Below are 22,821 nucleotides of genomic sequence, written 5' to 3'. Positions count from 1 at the left end.
TTTTTTTCCTAGAGTTCTTGCAAAAGAGATTGGAGCGCATCTGGTCTTGTACAAACAGGTCACAGAAAATACAAATAGAAGCCTTGCAGATGCAGTAATAGCTCACAGCTTCAGTTAAGGATTAGGCCCTGTTCTATTAAATATAATGCAAGGTGGAAGAAGAACACGAATTATAACAATAAATTAATCATATTTGGTATATCTGGTATTGTATTAGCCTCAACATGTTATATGCATAGCCACTGTCATGTCTTTGAAAACAAAATGAAACACATTAGTTTGAAAGATGGATTTTTACAGGACACTGTTAATACAGAATAGGACTCAAGAGAAAACTGAACTACCACTGAACCAATTTATTAATGGCAAAACAGAGGCAGAGACTGATGACATCAAAATCTATTAAACAGAACTGAAGTGAGGCTAAAGCATAAAGTGCCTTTCATAAAAGTAGCCTGATATGTTAGATAAAGGGAAGCAGCGGGGGGGGCGGGGGGGAAGGGGAAGCAGTAGGGAGCAGATTATCACAGAACTGACTCAGAAAGGTGATATTACAAGCAATGTTTTGAAGAGAACTGACAGGAAACAGATTGCATCTGTCAAAGCCAAAACACAAGGTTCAAAAAAATTTTTTAAAGATTTTGTGGCAATTACACAACTCTATATAAACATACTTCAGAGTGCCTGAAACTACCTTTTCTACTGCAACTGCTGTTTCTTCCACAATGAGATTTTTTCTTCCCCTAGATCTCCATTACTCTGTATTCTTTTGTTCTGCTTCTATCTGGACTGTCTCATTCTCAGCATAGTTTTAGCAATTACTCTTGTTTGTTTGTTTGTTCGTTTCTTTTCTCTCCATTTTTCTCTTCTTTCTTTGGTTTTGTTTTTTATTCTTTGGTCACCACAATCTACTCCCATGATTTTACTTTCCACTTCCTCTTTCTCTCTCTTAATTTTATTGTCACTTTCTGCAAAAAGCTCTATCTTAAAACATCTCTTCCCATGAGTCTTCTCCAAACATTTAAAATACTGAAAGATTTTTTTTCTCTCTAAATCTCTGCATCTTTCATTTTCACCTTCCCTTTCTTGCACTAGACTGCAATTTACTTTTAATAAAATGTTCTTATATATTATCCTTCACAAACTCATACCAAAATACTATTTCCAAAAATTCACCAGCAAGAAATCCTACTTTACCTTCCAGAATTCTGACTTAGCCTTCTCTACCAACTTCATTGGCATAATCTTCTCCCTTAGTATTTTTTATGCACTGTTTTGTAGCCAAAAATATCTTCCTAAGGAGCACTATGACTTTATAATCCCCATAGCTATAATCTTCTTTTACTGTCTCTTTATACACTCATTTGCAAATCTTTATTTTGTGTTTCTATATACAGCCCTATCCAAGTTCATAATGTATTTCTTTTTTCCCTTTTCTGAGCTTTAAACTTTCCTCATTGTTGTCTCCCTTTCACTTCTGTCGTCTTCTCCCACTTGCAATTGCTTCTCTTTGCTGGTCACCCCAATTAAAAGTATAGTTAAAATATCTATCTAGATGTGCTCTCTAGTTTAAATTTTTCTTGGTCGTTTTCATCCTCTTGCCATCACTAATTTCTTCCCTGGAAAGCGCTGTTTCCTTTTGGTTTCTGCTTTCTACTCTCACAATATCTTGTTTGCTCTAACAAACACCATTTTTCAGATCTATATTGCAAGGCCATCATGGCAGAGACCTTGTTCTCTCACTCTTTAGTGTAGGAAAGAAAGAGAGCAAGAGCACATATAGTATTACATAAACAACAGTAGTAAAAATGACACAGCATTAGGCTAATACAGGAAATGAATACTCCTTGGTGTGTTGTACATTCAGCCAGTAAGCAGATTCTTCAGACTTAAGAATTTTCTGAGTAGCAAAAGGGTATCTTTTGTTGAATACCAGCCAAAATTAATAGATAAACATGCAAATAAACCCACTGCTTTTAATACACTTTAAGGGGACTAAGAACCACATGTGAACCATAAAATGTATTCACAGAACATGAATAATTTAGCAACATTTAAGAGGAGTACAGTGATCACCCCAAACAGGAGTGTAATCAACGTTTGCTTTCCCAGGGGTTAAGAAGTATATTCTGAACTTGTAGACACATGAATTCTTCCCTTCTGAGCAGAAAAACAGGACATGGCTGGAAGTCTGTGCATGGAAGGGGCCAGAACTTCAGCCTGGCTTTGGTTCGTTGTGTAGGAGACACGTTCAGAATGCACTGTATGCAATATAGTGTTATTGACAGGGTGTAGTCTTAGTTCGGTAATTATATAGTGATTCAGTTCTTTGTGATTTCCGGAAACCTTAAGTGTCCAATCAACACTTCCTTTTCTGTAATTCATTGTGCTAATTTGTACAGAAAATTCAGATTCTTTTTGCTTCTGAAGTTTGGCTGCCAACCCTTAACCTGTTTCTGAGAATAGGATTTAAATATGAGGTTTTCAGAATTGAAATAACAGTAATAAGATGGAATATGCATTTTTACATTTCTGAAAATTATAAGTTATTAACTCATTGAGAAGCATAGTTCATCTGCATAAAATATTATTTCACGCTACTTTAATATAAAACTATAATTCACATCTCAGTCTGACACAGCTTAATGTAGTGAGATTTTTGTGAAAGTTTTTTTTATGTTGTATATATCTCTCTCTAGCTGTAATAAATGTATATATGGGTAGTATCAGCTTTCTGTATTTTCTAGAATCTTTTCTTCAGATGGATTTAGTTTTAGATAGTTTTCTTCATTATATTGTTTACCTGTCCTTATGCCACCACAATTTTGTGTCTAAACATATTGCAGATTGTTTGGGTAAGAAGGACCTCCTGATCACTACAAATGAGTATGAATAGAGAATTTGTGAGACTTTTAAGTTACTGAAGAACTTGAAGGTTTTGATGGAAAGGTACTCTCATTAAAAATATCCAAATATTGGTAAATGACAGAAGAGATGCTGTAAGTAATGAAAATCAGGATCCAAAAATACTTACAATACGAACAAGCCAGGCCAATGTAGAAGTAGATGTAGAATAGTGGGTGTTGTAATGGTAAGGTGGAGTCTGATCATCTTCCCAAGTCTCATAACGTTCTGCATAGAAGACTGCTCTCTTTGGGTTCAAAGCACCAATAGGCTGCAAAGGGATGAGAAATTGAATATATTACAAGCTGAAGGGCAGCAATGTCTTATGTGTCATAGGTTAATTCTACATTAAGATTCACTATATATGAAATTCTGCAACCAAGTAGAGAAAATTCATTCCAGGCTGTAATAATCCTTTCAGGTTGCTGCAATTCTGGAATTTTATTTCAAAGGTTCTGTATACAAAAAGTCTTATGACTTTTCTTATTTTAATTGGCAAAAATAAGTGATCCACATCTGCAAAGTTTCAAGACCTTCTTGAAGTATGAGTTGTTTCTCAATTAATTCAGTAACATTGTCCTGGAAATGGACTTCTAAAACTGCATTTAAAATGCACTGAGGCCAAACTAATATTTCTGTTGCTGTCATTCACCATAATCACACAGCTAATGAAAACTGACTTTTGCTCACACAGAATACTTTGTAATGCACAGTTCATGATGAAAAGATTTCACATAGAACTGCTGATGGTGTCTGGTGATCCTAAGCAGAAATACTTAAAAACCACGCATAGTCCTGCAAGACAGGATCTACTTTCTGACTGAACAAAGCTAGTTTTTACTGAGAAGTAAACAAGTTTTTTACTTAAAAAACAATAGAATATGGAAATTATTCACAAAGTCAAGGCTCATTCTGAGTGTACTTGACACACAGTCCATAAAAGTTAGGTAAAACCCCAAAAGAAATGTAAGGAAGTAGTAGGAACTGTTGGTTTTGACATATTGTTTAGAGAGACATGCTTTTCTGTGATTATTTTACCCACCTTATCTCATCATTTTCTGTAAAATGTATTTGTTATTGTTGTGTGATATAAAAGGCACGGGATAAATAAAATACAACAGGAAGTAAATAAAATTTTGAATAAATGAATAAATGCAAGGTTATCTTAAGTCTGTTTTTCCAGATCAGATATTAGTGGCATATTTATCTATTACCATTCTGCAAACAATCTTCAAGTTTAGCTTTTGTAGTAAAATTAATAAAACACAAAGAGTTTAATATTTAGAGGAGAATATATTTCTACATCAAAGAACTGCACAGCCTTTGCATTAAAAATAAAGTTAGAACTTCTATTATAAATTCACATTATTAAGGGAATTACAATTTAAAAATAAAAATATTCTCCAGGACTTTGACCCTTTTCAAAATGCTAACAGATATTCTCACATTTCATTCACAAGCACAATTTTCCAACTGACTTTAAATCAACACTCATTTGTAATGGAAATAGCAGTATAAGGTCAAATCAGGGTATTTCACTACACTATGTATGTAACTGAACATTTCAAAAGCTACAAATATTTATTCCTTCAGCAGTTCTGTCTTTATTGAGATGACTTTTAAAAAGGCTGACATAGAACATGTTCTTTTCCAATTTTAAATACTGTAGCTTGTTTTTGAATAGGAGCATTTGATGAACAGTTACATTTTAAAACATTATTATTTCCGCATTTTTCACATGAAATATTCTGGATGCTTAATACTTTGCTGTGTCATGGAGATGTTAATAGCTTTCTCATATGTGTAAAACGTATGAGTAATCCCTAAGGATCAGCCTTATCTGATGCAGATTGCACTGCAAGACCTCACAAAACATTCTTGAAAGAGAAGTATGAGCCATTCCCTAACACTTTCCAGGCTTGTTTCCTAACTACTGGAAAAATAGTAAAATAAATATTTGCATTTTTGATATGCTCAGTTTCATTACATATTCAGGCACTCTCAGGAAACATGCAGGCATTATTACAGCCTGTAAATTGCTAAAACATAAAAATCATGGCTTAACCACTTTCTTGAAAGAGTAACCTATTAGAAGACATTATTTTCTTATGGGATTGACAAACTGTGCAGACCTATGCGCACTTCACTAATTTATACCAGTGTTCTGGGCTGCTTTGGGCTGCTTTGTGGACTGAATGGGACCTGCCAATACCACCCTCTTCAGGGTAGCATGCACCCACTTCTCTAACAGAAAAAATGCCAATCTCCAAGTAAACATTTCAAAAGCTAAAGTAGTAACTCACATCATAGTCTGTTAACAGGAAACGTTCACACCACTCCCCCCTGCCATAAGGACAGACAAAACAGCAGACAATTCAGTGCAATTGTATTTTGCAATGGAAAAACACCCTGAGAATATTTCTTCCCTCCAGTGTGACACTGCACATATCCTATGCTACAATAAATTCTGAGGCTATGAATGATAAAGGTGTGATCTGTCATAACGTTATTGTAAATATATGTTTGAAGGGATGCAATGATTAATGCAGGACCGAAAACCAAAACTCCAGGCATTTTAATATATATTTGAAAGAGATCAGATGTTTCATCAAATAATCTGTAAGTTTTTTATCCTTCCCTGTAAAATGGGAATAATTACAATAACTTATGCTTAAAAATAATTAGGACATATTTTATCTTATATACTGGAAAAATATCATTGCTATTTTTAATGAGGATTTAACTTATTGTTTTAAATAACTTTTTTTTTGCAAACTTATACAAATAGTTGCATTTAATGCAAAAGATATTTTCTCTCTAGAACTTGTTAATACTTTTCCCAAATCACACAAAACACTAATGCAAATACACCACCATGTTTTCAAGGTTCTTTATGGAGAAGTGCTATTTCAATTTAACAGCAGATAAAAGATATAAGGTTGTAACATTGTGCATTCCCATTTTCATGTAAAAGATGCATGCACAACTAGCTAAAATAATCTACTTTCAGAAGACATGTGTTCAATTTATTAAATGATTAACCTAACCTAAGACGCTGTATTCTGAAGATTACCTTCATCCTCATCAATATTCTTTTCAGAGTTAGAATCCATTTTTCTTTCAATTACTTTAGGATTCATTTGAAAGGAAAATGCTGAAATGCACAAAATATATGCAGAATAAAATGAATTCTTTAGGTAAAATATTGTAATATTCATCTCTCCTCTTGCATGGTATGGAAATTTTCATGTGAAAATCTCTGGGAAGAATCTTTTCTGAGAATTACCCTTCCTTGTTCCGAAGAGAAAGAAAAAAAAAAAGGAGGGGGTGAGATGGAGCATGTCTCCAGGTAGAAGGTTTCCCCTTGACTTCTCTGGACAGGTCCTGGATTGGAAGAAGTATGGATTAGTGACCGGGATAGTAGATGGTGATTCAGGAGACATAGGTTCATTTCTGTCATTCCAGAGATTTCTAGTGTTTCTCAGGTAAACTGCTTAGGTATGACTACAGCTTGCAATGCAGAAGTGTGTTAGAAATCCCTGAGCTAGCTCTAGGATGGCCAGTGTGCAAACACAGCACAATTGCACAGATGGTCAACCCAAATCTCAGAAGCAGTGCAGGCGTGTAAATGTAGCACTGCACATGGATGAGAGTTGGGAGCTGCACTATGCTCACGCAACTTTGCAACTGCTGGTTCAGAATTACACCAGTTAGCTCTGTCCTGCTGCAAGCAAATACAAGGATCACCTGATCCCATGCTTCTCCTCTTCTGTGCAGCTATGGAAAAGCCCCTGTGTGAACCACTTCTCCACACATTAATGGAAAGGACTTAACAGCTCCCCATGCAGGACAAAATATACATGAAAAATTATAACTGAAAGTGCTCAAATCTCTCATTTTTTGTTGTTTAAATGTCTTGCTGATTAATCAATTTATCAATTAAAAAATTAGCTTGTGTGTACAAAATGGACAGACAATTTCTGGAAGCGAAGATTTCAGTAAATAAAATAGCAAGCATAGGTGAATTCCAAGTCTGCTGCTGGTATCGTTTGTGATTTTTTTTTAATGTCCATGTGGCAAAATGCTGTTCCTCAAGGAAACTGAAAAAAGTTCATCCTTCAGCAAAGACATGTCTTTTCTGTAAAGACTTTAAATCTCAGGTGTACAAACTAGCACCTTACCCAGTACTTACTCTGATAAGGCATGCATCCTGCTAGGTGACAATTTCTAAAGTAGCCGCCGTCTCTCACTTTTCCTTTCTGTGTGGACGAGATACTTCTGCTTCTATTCTTTCAAAGGGTATAGGGAGTTTTGGTCCCGTTTCCACAGCCTTACAATGCCATTCTCAGTCCACAAAGTCAACTAATATAGTTTTAATCTGACACCATGGTTACAAATTTGACATAACTTCTATTTATGGATCTAACCCCATATTTTCATGTAATGGAAGAAAATACTTTTATTTCCATTTCATTGAGGTGCTACAGACATACAAACTAGTTAAAATGACTTGCACAAAAAATATGAAGGCAAAGCTGAATCCGTATACTGAGTCTTGGTGCCGTATCTTAACCATAAGACCAGTACAGGAATTGAATTTGAGTCAAACAAAATTGTTTTGAAACTTAAACAAAAAAGTTCTTTCTACAAAGTTTTAAAAAATTCTTTTTCCAAACACATTATTTGCTTTTTTTAAATTAAAAAACCCTTTGTAAGGACTCTCATATCAAATACTATTAACTATTCATAAAATGGTTTTATAACATATTCTTTCTTTTCTACAACCAAGCAAAACAACTCACTGTATGACAAAGGCTATTCAGCCATTTCACTTCTGATGCACTAAAGCTGTTGTCTGAGTTTTTGTTGCTTCTTCCATTTAAAAATCAAGTAAGTATTTACTTTAACATCAAAAACACTGCTATTTATGTCCTTCTTTTTTATTTGGCTAATCTCTTTAGACATCTGGCCTTTGAATCAGTGTATTGTCAATACATCTAGTGTTTATATCCACTGGACATGTTATGCTAGCTCATGTAATATTTACTGTTTTGCCAGCTACCTTCATAGAACTACATTCTCTCATGAGAGCAGAACTGAATGTAGCATCCTATTTATCTGGCCACTGAAATACTGCTGCTTATCTTGACTCTAATTCATGCAGCAGCTACCTTATCTGTTTATCTCTTTTTCTTATGTACTGCACAAAATTGTAGCTAGGTACAAAAGAAATCTTGTGCATGGGTTTATTTGGCTGTGGCTGAATACAGATTGAGGTTATACTTACAGCTTGTTTTTTTATTAAAGAAAAAAAACTGAAGTAGGACATCTTAGTACAGTAATTTAAAGGTTAAAATAAATTCTAAATTTATCTAAATAGGTAAACAGCTTTTTGGTTGGCATATCAATCTTGACATTATCAATTAGCATAACAGTTCTGGCAGATTCAGAGTACTGGAGTTTCATCCAATAAATTAACTTTTCATTTAGGAAAAGAAAATGTTTAATTGTATGGCTTATACCAAACCATAAATCAAACTCTTTTTTCCTCCTGACGCTACGGTTGCATGTAGTAAAGAGAGGAGCTTAAGCTACGGAAACTGATTTCATTTTTCCAGTGAGAGTGGTTCTTGTAAACCCATAAACTCCATTCCATAGCATACACATTTTTGGAAGTATTAAGTGTGGTTTGCCTTGAAATATTCACACTTCAGTGCGTTCATTTGCATTATTACATTTAGAAGCCTTGGGGCTTTATTACTTCCTTTTCTTGAAATGGCACGGTAATAAGGAAAAGTGGTTATGCTTATCACCACCTGTCAGTCAAACACCTTCTATATTAACAAAATATAATCTTTTCCACTCAGTGAATGGGCATGTGATGTCTCATACACATGTCAATATTAGTATTACTTTGCCTGGTAAAGAAATCATTTTATTTAACAGGATGTATGACTGAAAGTAAATGAGGAGAAATTCCCATTTACACTTTAATAAGCAGGGACAATGCAGCATGTCAAACCCATGCATTCACTATAAGGAGTAAAAGTCATACAATTTTGCACAAACAAACTATATTACATTTTAAGTGTTTTGCTTGAAAACAAAAAAACCCAAAACTCAGTGTGCAGTAAGAGCTACACACACATTTCCCACACTAATATTCACTACCATAGGTATTCTTCCAAAGGAAATCTCAATAAAGTAAAAATAAGCAGATCACCTGGTGGTTTGATAGTGAAAAGATAATCTATGTATCTATGACAGCCTATTTCATTAGCTTTTCATCCTGTCAAACAAAAAATATAACCTTTAACCTTGTATATGTAATGAATAAAACTTGAGCCTACACTGTCTAATCAAATGAGAGGTCCAATATATCCTACTGATACAGCATCTTCAGTGACCATGTGCCTTGTTTTTAAGTCTCAAATTATATGTAAAAGGGAAAAAAAGCCTTGAAAGGGGAAAGTCCAAATACCACAAAGGAAAAGGGTATGGGTATTTTTAGACTAATATTTAAATATAATTGTTCTAAGAGAACAAGTGATTTCAAATGCAAAGTTACCAGAATAAAGTGTTACATGCAAATAGAATAAAATGGAATAGAAGAAAAGGACGTGTTATAGTTCAAGCCTGTTTTTCAGAAATGGAAATATTTAAGTATGAGATAAATGCAAAAGGTATATGATATCCTGATTAGTCAATTGTCATAAATTACACTGGAGCTTTGTGTGAGTTTTGTGTGATAATACACAAACAAATTATTCTGAAATGAGTTAGATTTAGTATACACACAACTACCAAAGCTGTTTTAAACCAACAAAACAATGAAGGATAGGTGGCTCACTTTTAGTTTCAGTGTTTTTGTGGGCTTTCACCATGTATGCAATAGTGTTAGAATTCTAATTCATTTCAAATGACTTTTTGAGTGGTATTAATTATAAAATATTAAGGACGGAGACTTTTGTGAAAGCTAAGGGCAAATTTGTGGGAAGATAGAAGGTCAGCAAGGGGCAAAGAGATTTTATCAATCAACAGCTTAGCTGGAGATTGCGATATGGCATCAAATCTGCAGGAACATTTCTCCACTGTACAGTAAAATCTGACAGAAGGAAATAGCTCCTCATGGAAAAGATACTTTGTATGCCTGCCCCAGAGTCTGACGGAGGTTGATGGCACTTTGAGTTTCAATAATGTGAATAATAAACCACTAACTGTTTTTTCTTCTGCCTATTCAGGATTCATTTCCCTAACAAGGAATAAAAGGGATTGCTTAGAGATACTTGGCAATATGGAAAACAAAAACAAAACTGCCAAGGAAAATACTTCAGGTAAGATCCAGCTATGAAGATTTCTACTGATAATGCACACAGGGAAACAAGACGCAAAAAATGCATAAGAGTCATAGTGTACAAGTATGACATTTCATATTAATTGCCCACTGTCTGTTACAAAAAGTCATTAATCTATTTTTCCTTTTAAACTCATTGTGAAAAGAAATCTAAGAAGCTGCTAGCAGATGTTATTACAAGAAACAGTGAGGAAATTTTACAATTACACTCCTCTGATTCTGAGGGATCCCAAAACATTTACAGATTACAAATGTGCTTTCACATACATCTGAGGGATAAATGCAGCCTAGATCTTGCCTACAGGAATGACCATTCTGCTTAACTAGTTGTGTCTAGGTTTTTTTAGAGTGGTCAACACCTCCAGCTTTTTCAGTGGAAATCACTGGTAACTTTAGAATAAGAGAATTCAGTTCCCCAAAATGGGTAACAAAAGGTCCAGGCAAAATACCGCTGTGCACAGTGCATGGATTCTTGAAGAAATACAACTAATCAGGGACTTGATTTTTCATTTCCTTTCAAAGAAGAGCACTATCAGGAGTGCAGTGATGCTTAATAAACTATACAGGCTCTAATTCCATAATGAGTTCTTACTAACTCATAAGGAAAAATAATCAACTCAGCTATCACACTACTTCCTGCAGCAACTGAATACTTTAATAGGCTGCCATAAAAATTTGAAGTCAACCAAAACTAACTACCTAATGAAGCACTCATTCGGACTAACCTTTTTGCACTTCACCATACATACTGCTATTAATACTAGAAAGAAGCAAATTTTAGAGATTTTGAGAAGTTTAAGGGTCTTGAAAAGTCTATCACTATAAACAATGCTAAAACAATTTTTTTTTACATGCTAGGGAACAAGCTGGTACATGACTACTACTGATTTTTATTTAACTCATTTTTGTAGATTTTCTTTTATCTTTCCTGGTACGTATTACAATAACGTTATACAACTGAAAAACACATTTGTAAAGCATAGCTATAATATTATGAAAGGTCAAAAGTTCTACACAGTGTAAGTAGTCTCAATCCATTTGTTTAAGTCTGAGGCATACTGTCAGAATAGTTTAATTTCTGTTTTTATTTTTTTATTTATTTTTAGAAAAAAGGGAGAGGAAACTTAGATCTGTCCATCTGCTATAATGCAATCAAATACTACTCAACTTATTTTGGAAGTCTCACAAAAGCAGGCTTTCAGGAATGATTACATCTAGAGGTACTGAAGGTTTTGTCTTTCCAACAGGGATATAATGAGACTCTAAAATATCTAGGGCAGGATCTCTCACTTGCTGCATAGAATATGTGTGAGCAGGAAGCAGAAGAAAATCAGACTTAAAGGCAGAAGCACTAGGAAACCCTCATCCCTGACCAGCAGCAGAAGGGAAAGCAGCGGCTTCAGTGAGGGCCTTGGGATCATTTTTACCCTCCCCAGCCTCATTCCTAAAATCTGAGAGTGACACGCTCCTGCAGTTTGGCGCCTCACTCAACTGGTATGAGGAGCTTCTCTCTCTGGGCTGGTAGGAACTGTTGGAAAGATGCAAGGAAGCTGTCATTCCTGGACAACAGAAACCTAAAGCTGGGGATGGCGCGAGGCTACCAGCCGTCCGTTGGTAGGAAAGTGCATATACATTCTTGGATGACAGGAGCCAGGAAAGATGCTTTCCACAGCTCAGTTTCAGACCTCTCTCTATTCCAGCTGGTGAAAAGCAGAGCCTCCCAGATGCTTGCTCAGGCAGGGACGGGTGACTACACTTTCTCCCCAGTCTCTACTAACTTCCCAAGTTTGGTCAGAGGACAAAAAACACAAATAGTGATAGGGATCAGTTACTCCAGGACCCAAAATACAAAAATACTTGCTTATTGAATAATTATTAAACCAGTAGGAGGTGCTGCTATTATATTGAGAGATTACTAGCCAAGTCACTGCAAAACAAAGTGAAAAATTAGTCTGAGCTTTTTATTTCCAAAGGATCAACATTCATAAACTAAGGGAGATAATTAGTAAGATCAAGGGGACTGTAGTGCTCATGATCTGTAAGTCAGAAGGTGCTAACAAGTTACATATTTGAATCCAGATCAGTCAGGAACACGGAAATAGCACAATGTAGAGATTCAGCATAAAATAATTCTAAAATAGAAAAGTGTAATTCAGACTTTTGTGACTTAAGATAAATACCTACTTATTAACCAAACTAACAATACAAGATAAAATCTGTCAAAAAAGATCAGCTAAAGAGCCTTAACAGTTAAAAAATTATTGTTAAAAACGCTGGTTAACTTTCTTTAACAGAATTGAACCATACCTTTGAAAGATCCCTGAAGTTGCCTGGAAGGGTCAGGTCTAACTCTTCAGATTCATAATTTGTTAAAACCCATGGAAATACAGGGTATTGGTTCAGATCATTGTATGTTCGTCCTATTAAGAAAAAAAATGTTTTAAGAAATAGGAAATAGTGTCCAATTCTCCAGCTACAAAACAACTTAGCAGTTACGCTTTTTGCATCACATGTTCCCAATTCTTGTTACTTGACAGAATCAGTTATAAATCTACAGACCAAAGTAATCCTTTAGCTGCACTTATCTTGAATCAGAAGTCAACATTCACAGAAATCAGCATAATATGAAGAGCAAAATAACTTTCAAAATCAATTAAAATATATATGCCTCTCTTGAATTTCCATTAAGCTACTTTCATAGCATGAATGTTGAAATTTAAAACTGTTAGACTATTTTTGTCTCTGTCAGCTGTATGCAGTATGATCAGTTGGCAAAGATCAAGTACTCATCCACAACAAGAGGCTAAATTTGAGGTCTGCAAATCTAGGTCTAATTTGAAGCATATTAATCCACTGCTCCCCAAGGCTCTTCTGCACTGAAGAACTGGTGAGACTTCACTGCAGTGGTGGAACTGAAGGTGGAAGAAGGCATGTTGGCTTTATCACGACTTCCTAACCATTGTGAAAATTGAAAAACACATTTTTTTCACTCCTGAAAAAGCAGAGCTGACTGCCCCAGGCCATTTTCTCCAAGCTTAATGAAAGAATCAGTACTACTATCCCAGCAGTTCAAATGTGTGAAAGCCAGCTTTAGATACAGTTCTGAAAGAACAATTTGCAACTAAAATTCATTGAAAATCATGAATTCATTGGCAGGGGAAAGTGTGTGCGGGAAGGCCCTTATTTCTGTGTCAACCAGTATTTAGCACTATCTAACATTTCTGTGATAAGACAAATGACGTTGCTCACTACAGAGCCATCTACCGTATGATTTACTGAGAACCACACAATATGCAACATGAAGCTTAAAAAAACAAAATCAGGTAATAAATATATGTATGTGTGTATTTATATAATATAATTAGCAGACTGAAATAACCCAGGTTAACAATTCCCAGTCCTGCAGCAGATTTACAGCCCTGTCTCACTAACTGCTTCCTTCCAGATTCTGGACAGATTCCTGGGGTACGAAACCTGGCACAGGAAAACACAGGCTTCCTTGTTCTGAGTAGCTTTTGCAATTCTCCACAAAAATCAGCTCTGCTTTAATGAAATATGAAACTTTCACTGCTCTACAAACACCTTATTTTTTCAATAGAAGCTGATTTGATGAACAAGCAGCATGTTTCTATTTTGTACCTAGAGCCTCATTGAAAACAGAAAAAGCGGATATTGTTAATGGTTTTGTGTTCGCATTTTTACACTTTGAACACATAAATGTTCACAAGAATATAAAACAAGTAATTTAGGTGCAAGTACAACTTAGTTTAAAAAAGTAATACCAGCACTGTGTATGACATACAAATAAAGAAATACAGGTAGAAACAAAAATATTTCTCATACAATATCAACAATGAATGAATTCAAAATTATTCTTGGACTGCATGAGAATTTATCAAATAATTAATTCAAGAAGTAGACCAAAATTTATGTGTGAGAAGAAGGAAAAAGAAAGGTGGTATCTGGCAAAACATTAATAGTTTTGTCTATTTTTTTTGGCTCTGTAAATCTTGAAGTAAGATATTGCTGCCACATTTTCCATGTCTGTCAAATCAGAATAATATTTTCTCCTTCAGCAAGGCATTAATTATATACAATTTGTAAAGTTTCTCAAGATTGTCAAATTTAGGATTTTCTAAAATATGGCCTTTATACAAATATATGCAATATATACAATGAACGTTTTTCTCACTATCACAATTTCTAATTAAGTTAATAGAAGAGTGTGCAAAAACATCTCCAAAAGAAAAAAAAGAAAAAAAAGGAATTTGGGACAGAGATAGAACTTTTCCTCTTGCTTTCTTCTGAACTCTCTGTATTCCTGTTCTAATACATTGCTGTTCTTTTATAAATGAAGACCTTTAAAATATTCCTCTCCTAAAAAGTGATCCAAGTACAAGAAAAAACAAGTCCACATAATATTTTGGAAGCAAGAAAATAATTTTAATTATGGTATACATTTATCTCTCCTATAGTTTACTGAAGCATTTACTTTATATACAAGTGGACATGTATACATATGTTAATGTAGACAGCAGACTAAAAAAAAATCTGAGAATCAGGAAAAGAATGACTGAGGTGATGGCAGTCTGTTGCAAAGCATAAGGAAAAAATATGATTCTTCAGAATCAAGAAAACTTTTAGGGAAAGAGTTCACAGTAAAAAAGATCTTGAATTAAAAATAGTTTGAAAAAACATCTGTAAAGGTGAAAACATCCTTTTGCAACATTTTCAAAAGGAAATTTTAGGTTGTCCAAAGTGACTTTTTATTTCAAATTGAAATTTTTAATATTGAGATTTTATTTAATTCTGATATTCATTTCATTAATTTCCTTTCAATATTTAATCACTGAGATTTAGACTTTTTGTTCCTATTTCATATTGGGAAAATAACAAATATGTGCCTAGCACAAGAAAAAAACAACCTCAAGCCTAGCTATACTACACAAGTTCTGATTTGCTATGTGGTTTTGATAGGTTATGTGCAGTATGGACACATGAACAACTTACTGTGTAGAATTAACTGCATGTGAGGACACTGCGGTACCTGTTGGGTGCACATTCTTACCCCACAATGAGAAATAATTTGAAGTCATTTATCTCTTAGCTTAGGATAAGCTACATAATATGGAGCCTTAGGGGTAATGTATTCGATAAATACAGTCACAGTCTTATGATAAAATAAACAAAGTATGTACTTCTCTCCTACTTCAAAATTTATAAACTACATTTTATTTATGAATAGATTAACTATTAAGATATCCATTAAGTTGTCTAGGAAAAAGTTAGTCATTTATTTTTCTTAATTCAATAATTTTCTTTTTAATATCCACAAATAAAAAATGAGTCAGGAATATAAGCCTTAGTGTAAAATGTGGAAGGAGACCAAACATGTACCTGATGTGACAGGACCACATATTTATGGTTATCTGAGCAGAGGACAGTCATCTAGGATTATTATGGGACTGCAAATCCCCAATGCTAAACATGCATAAATATTACTGTTTTAACTTTATAAGGAATATTCTCTTGATCAGTCCTGACTTTACAATGATTATTTTCAGAGTAAAAAGCCAAGAGATGAACGTACTTGGCCATCTCATTAATTGCCTGGTGCATCTAGCAAGAATCTTTGCTTCTTTCCTTAGCTAAATAAATATAAAACATAAACCTGTACTGCTATTGGTAGTCACTGTACCTTTTTAGAAGCTTCAGATTTTTCACCAACTAGGCTTACAGAGATTAATATTAAAGGCTGAATATTAAATATTGCAAGCCTATGACACTAATCTACTTGAACAATAAAACTGAGGCACAGTAAATGAGATCTCAGAAATACTGGATATGTTTCTTCATTAAAAAAAACTTTTTAATTAAACCATCCAATTTAATGTTTTTATATGGCACTTTAGTTTTGAAGGTAAAGTGAGCTAGAGACAGCTGACAAAGAAATTATAACTGCAATTCCTTGGTGAAAATGTTAATGACAGCAAAATATTGTTTAATTAGATGATTGCAGCATCTGGATTAACACTCTTTAAGAGCGATGTTCCTGTGCTTGTCTGCTTCTTCACACTTTACAGACATTTTGTCATCTCTAGGTCATTAGGAAAGAATTTTTAATGATTTTTCTAGAAGCAAGTAGTTCGAGTTACATCTAATTAGATGACAATAATAAGCCCAACACATGCAGTAGCTAAATATATACATAATTAACCAGTGAGGGCTTGTACATCACAGAGTAAAAAAGTGGAAAATGCTAAACAGGCAAAAAAAAAAAGGAGGGAGCAGAAGTTGGTCTGAATTTATTACCAGAAGATGTCATTTTTTCCCACAAACCTTTAAAAATAATCCCTTTCCACTACAAGAAATGACTTATAAAAATTATGGATATAATTATTCTCCACTTCTTTTAAAAGCTATGGCAGGTAGGATTTAAAAGAATTAAAATTCCAGTAAATACAAATGCAAACATATATTTAATATATTGCAGTTAAAAAAAACAGCAGAAATCAGTTAGGTACAGGGAAATAGATTTCAAAACTAGACTTCTAACCAAAAAAGCGGGCACTACAAACATATTACAAAATGACTGCTTGTCCCCTTGTCCCCACTCTTCCTGATTCCTTTACTGTGGTGCGGTAATTTTTAAGTACCTTTTTCAATAACCTTGCAACTGAGAATAATAAAAATTACTTTTTCTCCTATATCATCCAAAGTGTTTAGCTGACACACATGCTGTTCGCATGTAATCTGGCCTTTTCCTATGTGCCTGAAGAAGGGACAATTAATATAATCATAGTTCTTGCCAAGGCTTCAAAGCTAAAGGATCGCTGAGAAGGATGGAGGTAGGAGGAGGGGGAAGCCTGGCCAGGAAAGGCTTATGTCTGCAGAACCAGGACAAAAACCAGGGGCACAGAGAGTGTAACACTGAGACTGATTGATAAGTAGCAGAGTGCAGCGTTTACTTTTGGGAAAAAAATCCAAAGCTGTAAACATGATGAAATACACTCAAGTCAGAAAAGAGGGCAAGAAAGAGGTGAAGACCTTAGAAACAGAATAGGATGGCAAGAAAATAGTTGGCTAGAGGGCCAGAGAAACAGGTTGAAACAAGACTTTAGAGAGTTTTGAAAATAGAGAGAGCACTTTTGAATTGAAATTACAATGAGACATGAGGCCAGCACAAGTGATGGAAATCATATATCCTTGGATAAGCAGTGATTTAGAGAGAGAGAATTGTAATAGCTGAAGTAGACAGCGGTTAAGTTATGAGTAAGGATCACAGCAGAAACAGAGTTAAACAAAAATGAAGTTGGGCCATGTTTCAGAGGTGGCAACAGGCTGATGTAAAGATAAAAGAAAGGGTGACAGAAAGAAGAATTTGTCCAAGGGGACACGTCGGTATTTCAAACATTGATTAAGGATATTATAGAATAGCTAGGAGCCATGTTTGTCAAGACAGACATATTGGTCAACCAGGGAGAGTGTAAAGGACAGATTCTAATATTTGGTTCTACTGCACAGAGCCCAACCAGTCTGTATAATTAACAGTATTGCAAGCAGGCAGGGGACTTCTTGTGGGAAAGGACCCAGTTGCATATGTCACAAAAAAAGAAATGAGCTGGTGTCAGAAGCTTCACTTGTGAATGTGTCTCTCTCAAGGCTACTACTTGAATAATTTCAAAAAAGGATCACCTGAAAACATGAATGATTTCTCACTATTTTGTAAAGGGTGAGACACCAATTAAACATTATGGTAGAAAGAAAGGAAGCTACAAAGAATGGGCAAAAGGCATACTAAAACTCTTTTTTAGTAGAACTCTACTTTTTTTGGAAGAGAAGAAAAAACAACTGAGGGAGCTATGTATAACTTACCAGGAAATAATCTGGCAAACATCCCCATTTCTTAAGTGACTAAGCTACGGCTCAGATATGCTGAATAAGCCAGTCCGAGATAAATGATGACACAGATAAAAAATTGCTGGTGCACATATTTCTCAATGGGTAAAAATAATGGTATTAAACAAGATGATGTTGCTTAAACAGATGATTATAGTCTAAAACTAGACCATCACTGTTGACACAAACAATTACTGGCAAAGAGGTTGTACCTTTTAAAGACAAAATTCTTATAGGATCTCATTATAAAGGAGTATAATTAAAAGTGTATTTGGAAATTGCATTTCCAGAAGAAGAAAGAAAATAAAATACATGGCATGTCTTTACTTGGCAGTATATCTTTTTTACCGAAGGGTGTCATAAATATATTCAATACTTCAAGCTTTTGTATGAAATAGAACATATATTTTCTTTTGACTGCTGAAGGTCCTGTCTATAACAGATATAAGAATCTTCTTCTGTTTAACACAGATACATCTGGACAGTTATCAGTCCCAATGTTTTCAATGAAAGGGCAACATGAAGTAGGGGTACTCTGCTTCCAGCAGTGTAAGTGTATTTCTGGTAGAGATATTCAGGTGATATTTGGGTGACAATGCCTGTTCATTGTAAGGTAAAAATTTTGGAGAAATATCTTTGTTTCAACAGAAGATTTACAGAAATATAGGCACAGCTGTAAAAGCAGTCGTGCCATTCAGACTGCTTCACAGCTTTGGGTCCTGCGGATTCCAAGACCTCAGGCCCTGGCCAAATCATGCCATATGATGGTGGAGCCCGGAAACAGCTTGTGGCTTTCTACCACACATTTACGTTCTGAAGCTCTCCCCACTGTCATTGGGCCTGGAGCTCATATGCATGATGGGCAGACCACTGGCTTGCCATCAACTTTATGATGAGACTCCTTGCCATTTCCCCAAGTTCTTCCTTAGTTTTGGGAAGTCAGCATCCTAGCTGAAGTACATAATTTATTACAGCTAAAAATAAAGGCTGACTTTCCAAAAAATAATTTTTGGACTTTCCCTTCTGTGAAAAACTTAGAAATTTTAGGTTTTGTTCAAAACTAGAATAAAAAGTTCATTGACATGGCTATAATTTCCTACTGGGTTTCAGGCAGTATTAATTCTCATATATTGTTTTCAGAGTTTTTGTTCTTTTGTTTCTTTCGTTCAGTTTTTGGTACAGTTGGCAGTGACTTCTGCTGTCAAGGATAAATTTTATTCTCTTTTTCAAACAAAACATCATGAGATTCTGTGAGACAGCATCAGTGAAGGCAGATGTTATAATAATGTTAGCAACTGAAATATATTTTTTATGTTAACAGTCTCATTACTAAACAAATTTCAAAAATAAAGAAGCAGAAATCAAACATACACAATACAGCACAGCAATCGTTTTCTTACAAGCTCTTTGCATTTAAGGCCATTCTAATTTCCTAACAAATTTGCACTATATAGAGTAGTCATAGCTGATTTTAGCAGGATCTGTTATTTCACTAATATTGCTGGAACATTATTAGACATGACAGCACTTTGGCTGACAGCGCTGCAATGATACAGTTTGCCATGGCACCCAAGAACCTCACCTTCTCTTAGGTACTCCTGCAAAATGTTTTCTGAGATAGTACAGTGAAACTTTCTTCCCAACCTTACATGATGGCTCTTGGAAGTCTTGGAAGGAAACCCTTCTTGGAAAATTAAAACGGAATAGAAAATACAGAAATTGGAAGGATCCTTTAGCCAAGTAATGCAGACAGGTTTGAAATAACAATCAGAATAACGGATATGCTTTGTGATAAGGAGAAGTTCCCCAAATGTTACTCAAAACCTTGCTCGCATCTTAGTAGAACAGTGTGCATGGGTATTGACTTTTATATAACAAATTTTGGGCACTTCCAAAACTTTTAAAAATCGGCATATTGCTCATCCTTCAGAAAACATGTATTTGTTAATCCATGTGGCTTCAAAACATCAAAAAGAAGAATGATATTACAAAATAAATCAGTCAATCAAAGATAGAGATAAAGAGTTAGGCTGAATTTCTTTTGGAGACTCAAATTTATCTCCCCCTCATTTAGTAAATGTGGCCTCTGAATGAACTTTTACCTAAATCTGAATGTGAATTTGAACTTGATTATGTATTGCTTGATAGAGAGCACAGGTAATGCTGTGAAAATGAAAAAATGAGTTTATACAATGAAAAACAACAGTGAGATTACATGAAGAGAATGAGATTTACCAGTGAGACTGAGATGAAAAAATCTGCCAGAAATTAGGTGTGTTGAGTCACAGAGACACTGCTAAGGTACTGACCAAGCTGCTGCAAGCTTTTACAATAAAAACAGTACGAGCTCACAGACAAGAGGTGGTTTGCAGCCTTCTTAATATTTCAAAAAAAGAAAAGTAAGTCAGTAATCCTCCAAATTTTGCACATAGCAGGTGGTACCTGGAATGCAAATGGAAGGCTATCCTGTTATAAGGAAGGTGACTAACACCAGATGACATTAAGAGAAACTTGCCTTATGTGACTACCCAAGTGTTTGGCTAGAAAGCCTGCCTAGCAGCACTAATATCTAACAACAGGTCAAAAAATATTTAATTTGAGACCTCTGAGATACTCTGAAGTGATCCCTTATGGATGAAGCTTGTTTACTGATGGATACTTTAGTGCAAGCACCACTGCAATTCTTAATTGACTTCAGACATAATGGTATCTTCCATGTTTGGATGCATTGGTGATGTACCTAAAAATAAATGAGCTGATTAAAAATGAACGGTAATTTATCAAAAATTGGCTCAGCTCTTGCCTACTCTCATTTAAAGAGTTCAGTGCTTACAGAAGCAAGGAATACACAAAAAGGAAATTACAAGGGAAGGACAGTCTCGTTGCTAATGTACTGCACAAGGACTCAGGGGACTTAGCCTAGCTTCCCAGCTCTCCAGGAAACTCTCCAACGCGGTGTTCAGGGAGCCTGCAAGGCTCTGCCTGCATTTCCCCAGAACCAGAACTGCAGAGCGATGTGCGAGAGACACAGAGCGGCTGCACTTAGGCCAGTGTCCAGAAGCAGGATGGTGGCTTTCTTGTGGCACTGCGCCAGAGGTAATAAACTCTCAGCAGGACTCATTCCTTAGGCAGGACTCTGCGTGACTGTGGCTATAATGCTCAGGAACCAAGCTGGTGTGCCTGCATGGGACTGCACCATAGGGGCTTTCCAGCACAGGTCTCTGGTAGCTTAAGGGACCCTGCTCCGTGCTCCACTGCACAAGGTAAACACGCTCTCAGATTTCCAGCTGTTTAGCGGTAGCACTTCTGTATCACACAGGGATAATTTGATGACACATTTATTAAGGTCTGTGAGATCAGATACGTGGAAGATGACTACCATATAAGCACTGAGGCAAAAGCTGAAAGGTTCAAAGAAGGATTGGTTTGACAGCTACTGAATTTTGCCCCTGCTGTACTGGGAAGAGTGCCGTGATTGTGTCCACACTGGTCAGAGTAACAGAATATTTGGGTGCTACCTTTGGGTTTTGCGCATACATTTGTCTTATGTCTGGCTTGAGGATAACCTCGAGCATAAAAGTCAGGACAAGGTAAAGATGAGAGTTGTAACACTGGAGTACAAAGTGATGCCTGGTGGAATTTAATTTGGGCTTCAAAGTAAAGTTCACTGGTGTGAGATGTCTGAGAAAATCTCTTTCTGGGCAGGCTCATGAGCAGCATGTGTGCTAAAGGCAGGAGTCATAATACTAGACAACTCTGAGAAATCTTTGTCTATAGTATAGAAATTGCTGCTTTTTACCCTTAAAATTACTGCAGAGGTTAATACCTCTGCAGTAAAGGGAAAGGAGAAAACAAAAATGCCATTGTGAATGTTTAATTAACGGCAATTGCCAGAAAAACTCTTCTTTTGCCAATAAAGAATGGATTTGTGGCAGTTATTTCTCATTTTAAATACCTAATCTGATATTATATTTCAGTTCAAAGAACTAAACGAGAAAAGATGCTATAATCGAATCATACCACAATCCAGGTGACATCTGTACTAGGCAGAATACTGTTGTTATTCTGCTGTCTAGTTGCTGTTGCTGAGAACGATGAAGTAGTGAAATTACATTTTCCCATTATTATTTCCAGACACTCTCTGGCAATGGTTTGTTGACTCCAATAAAGTTTCAGACAAAGCTGTCAGCAGAGGAAATGGCAGAAGGAGAGCAAGGAACAACCTCCACAACAATACATGAATCTAAAGTCTCAGTGATAGGTTGTGCATTTTCTGATAAAATTTAATGTGCATGTTTCAGAATCTATCATAAAGCTACAGCTGAATTCTGGAGGGATAAATGTAGTCCATCAAGTCACGCTACTCAAGACTTTGACAAACATAAACATATTATGAAGGATTAAAGAATCAGAAGCCTTACCTGCTATGGTATTGAGGAACATCAAGTATTCAAAGTTAGATATCTCCCGTCTCTGCCAGCGCTGAGTCATGTTGGAGGATTTATAAAGCTGTCGGGGAGTGGCCAGAGAGATTCTCCTAGAAATACATTTAAAGAATGATTATTTTAAGAGCCTCATTAAATGTTAAGATGTAGGGCAATGTTATTAGTGTGATTAATTTCAGATTCTCTCAGAGGCTTTTTTATTTCATTTAATGAAGTCAA

General features: G+C 35.4%; 1 protein-coding gene across 1 annotated transcript in view; it reads right to left on the bottom strand.

The window, feature by feature from the left end:
* Positions 1 to 22,821, bottom strand: part of NBEA (neurobeachin) — a 539,268-nt gene that overhangs the window by 75,356 nt on the left and 441,091 nt on the right. Inside the window, exons 45-47 of the mRNA XM_067291201.1 lie at positions 22,579 to 22,694; positions 12,566 to 12,678; positions 3,035 to 3,175 (exon numbers count right to left, since the gene is read on the bottom strand). Coding sequence (XP_067147302.1) covers positions 3,035 to 3,175; positions 12,566 to 12,678; positions 22,579 to 22,694 — 370 coding nt within the window. The remainder of the gene's footprint in view (positions 1 to 3,034; positions 3,176 to 12,565; positions 12,679 to 22,578; positions 22,695 to 22,821) is intronic.

Source organism: Apteryx mantelli, chromosome 1 (assembly GCF_036417845.1).
Source record: "Apteryx mantelli isolate bAptMan1 chromosome 1, bAptMan1.hap1, whole genome shotgun sequence".
NCBI classification, from domain to species: domain Eukaryota; kingdom Metazoa; phylum Chordata; class Aves; order Apterygiformes; family Apterygidae; genus Apteryx; species Apteryx mantelli.
The sequence above is the reverse complement of the archived record's forward strand: the minus strand, read 5'-3'. Positions and strand labels throughout refer to the sequence as shown.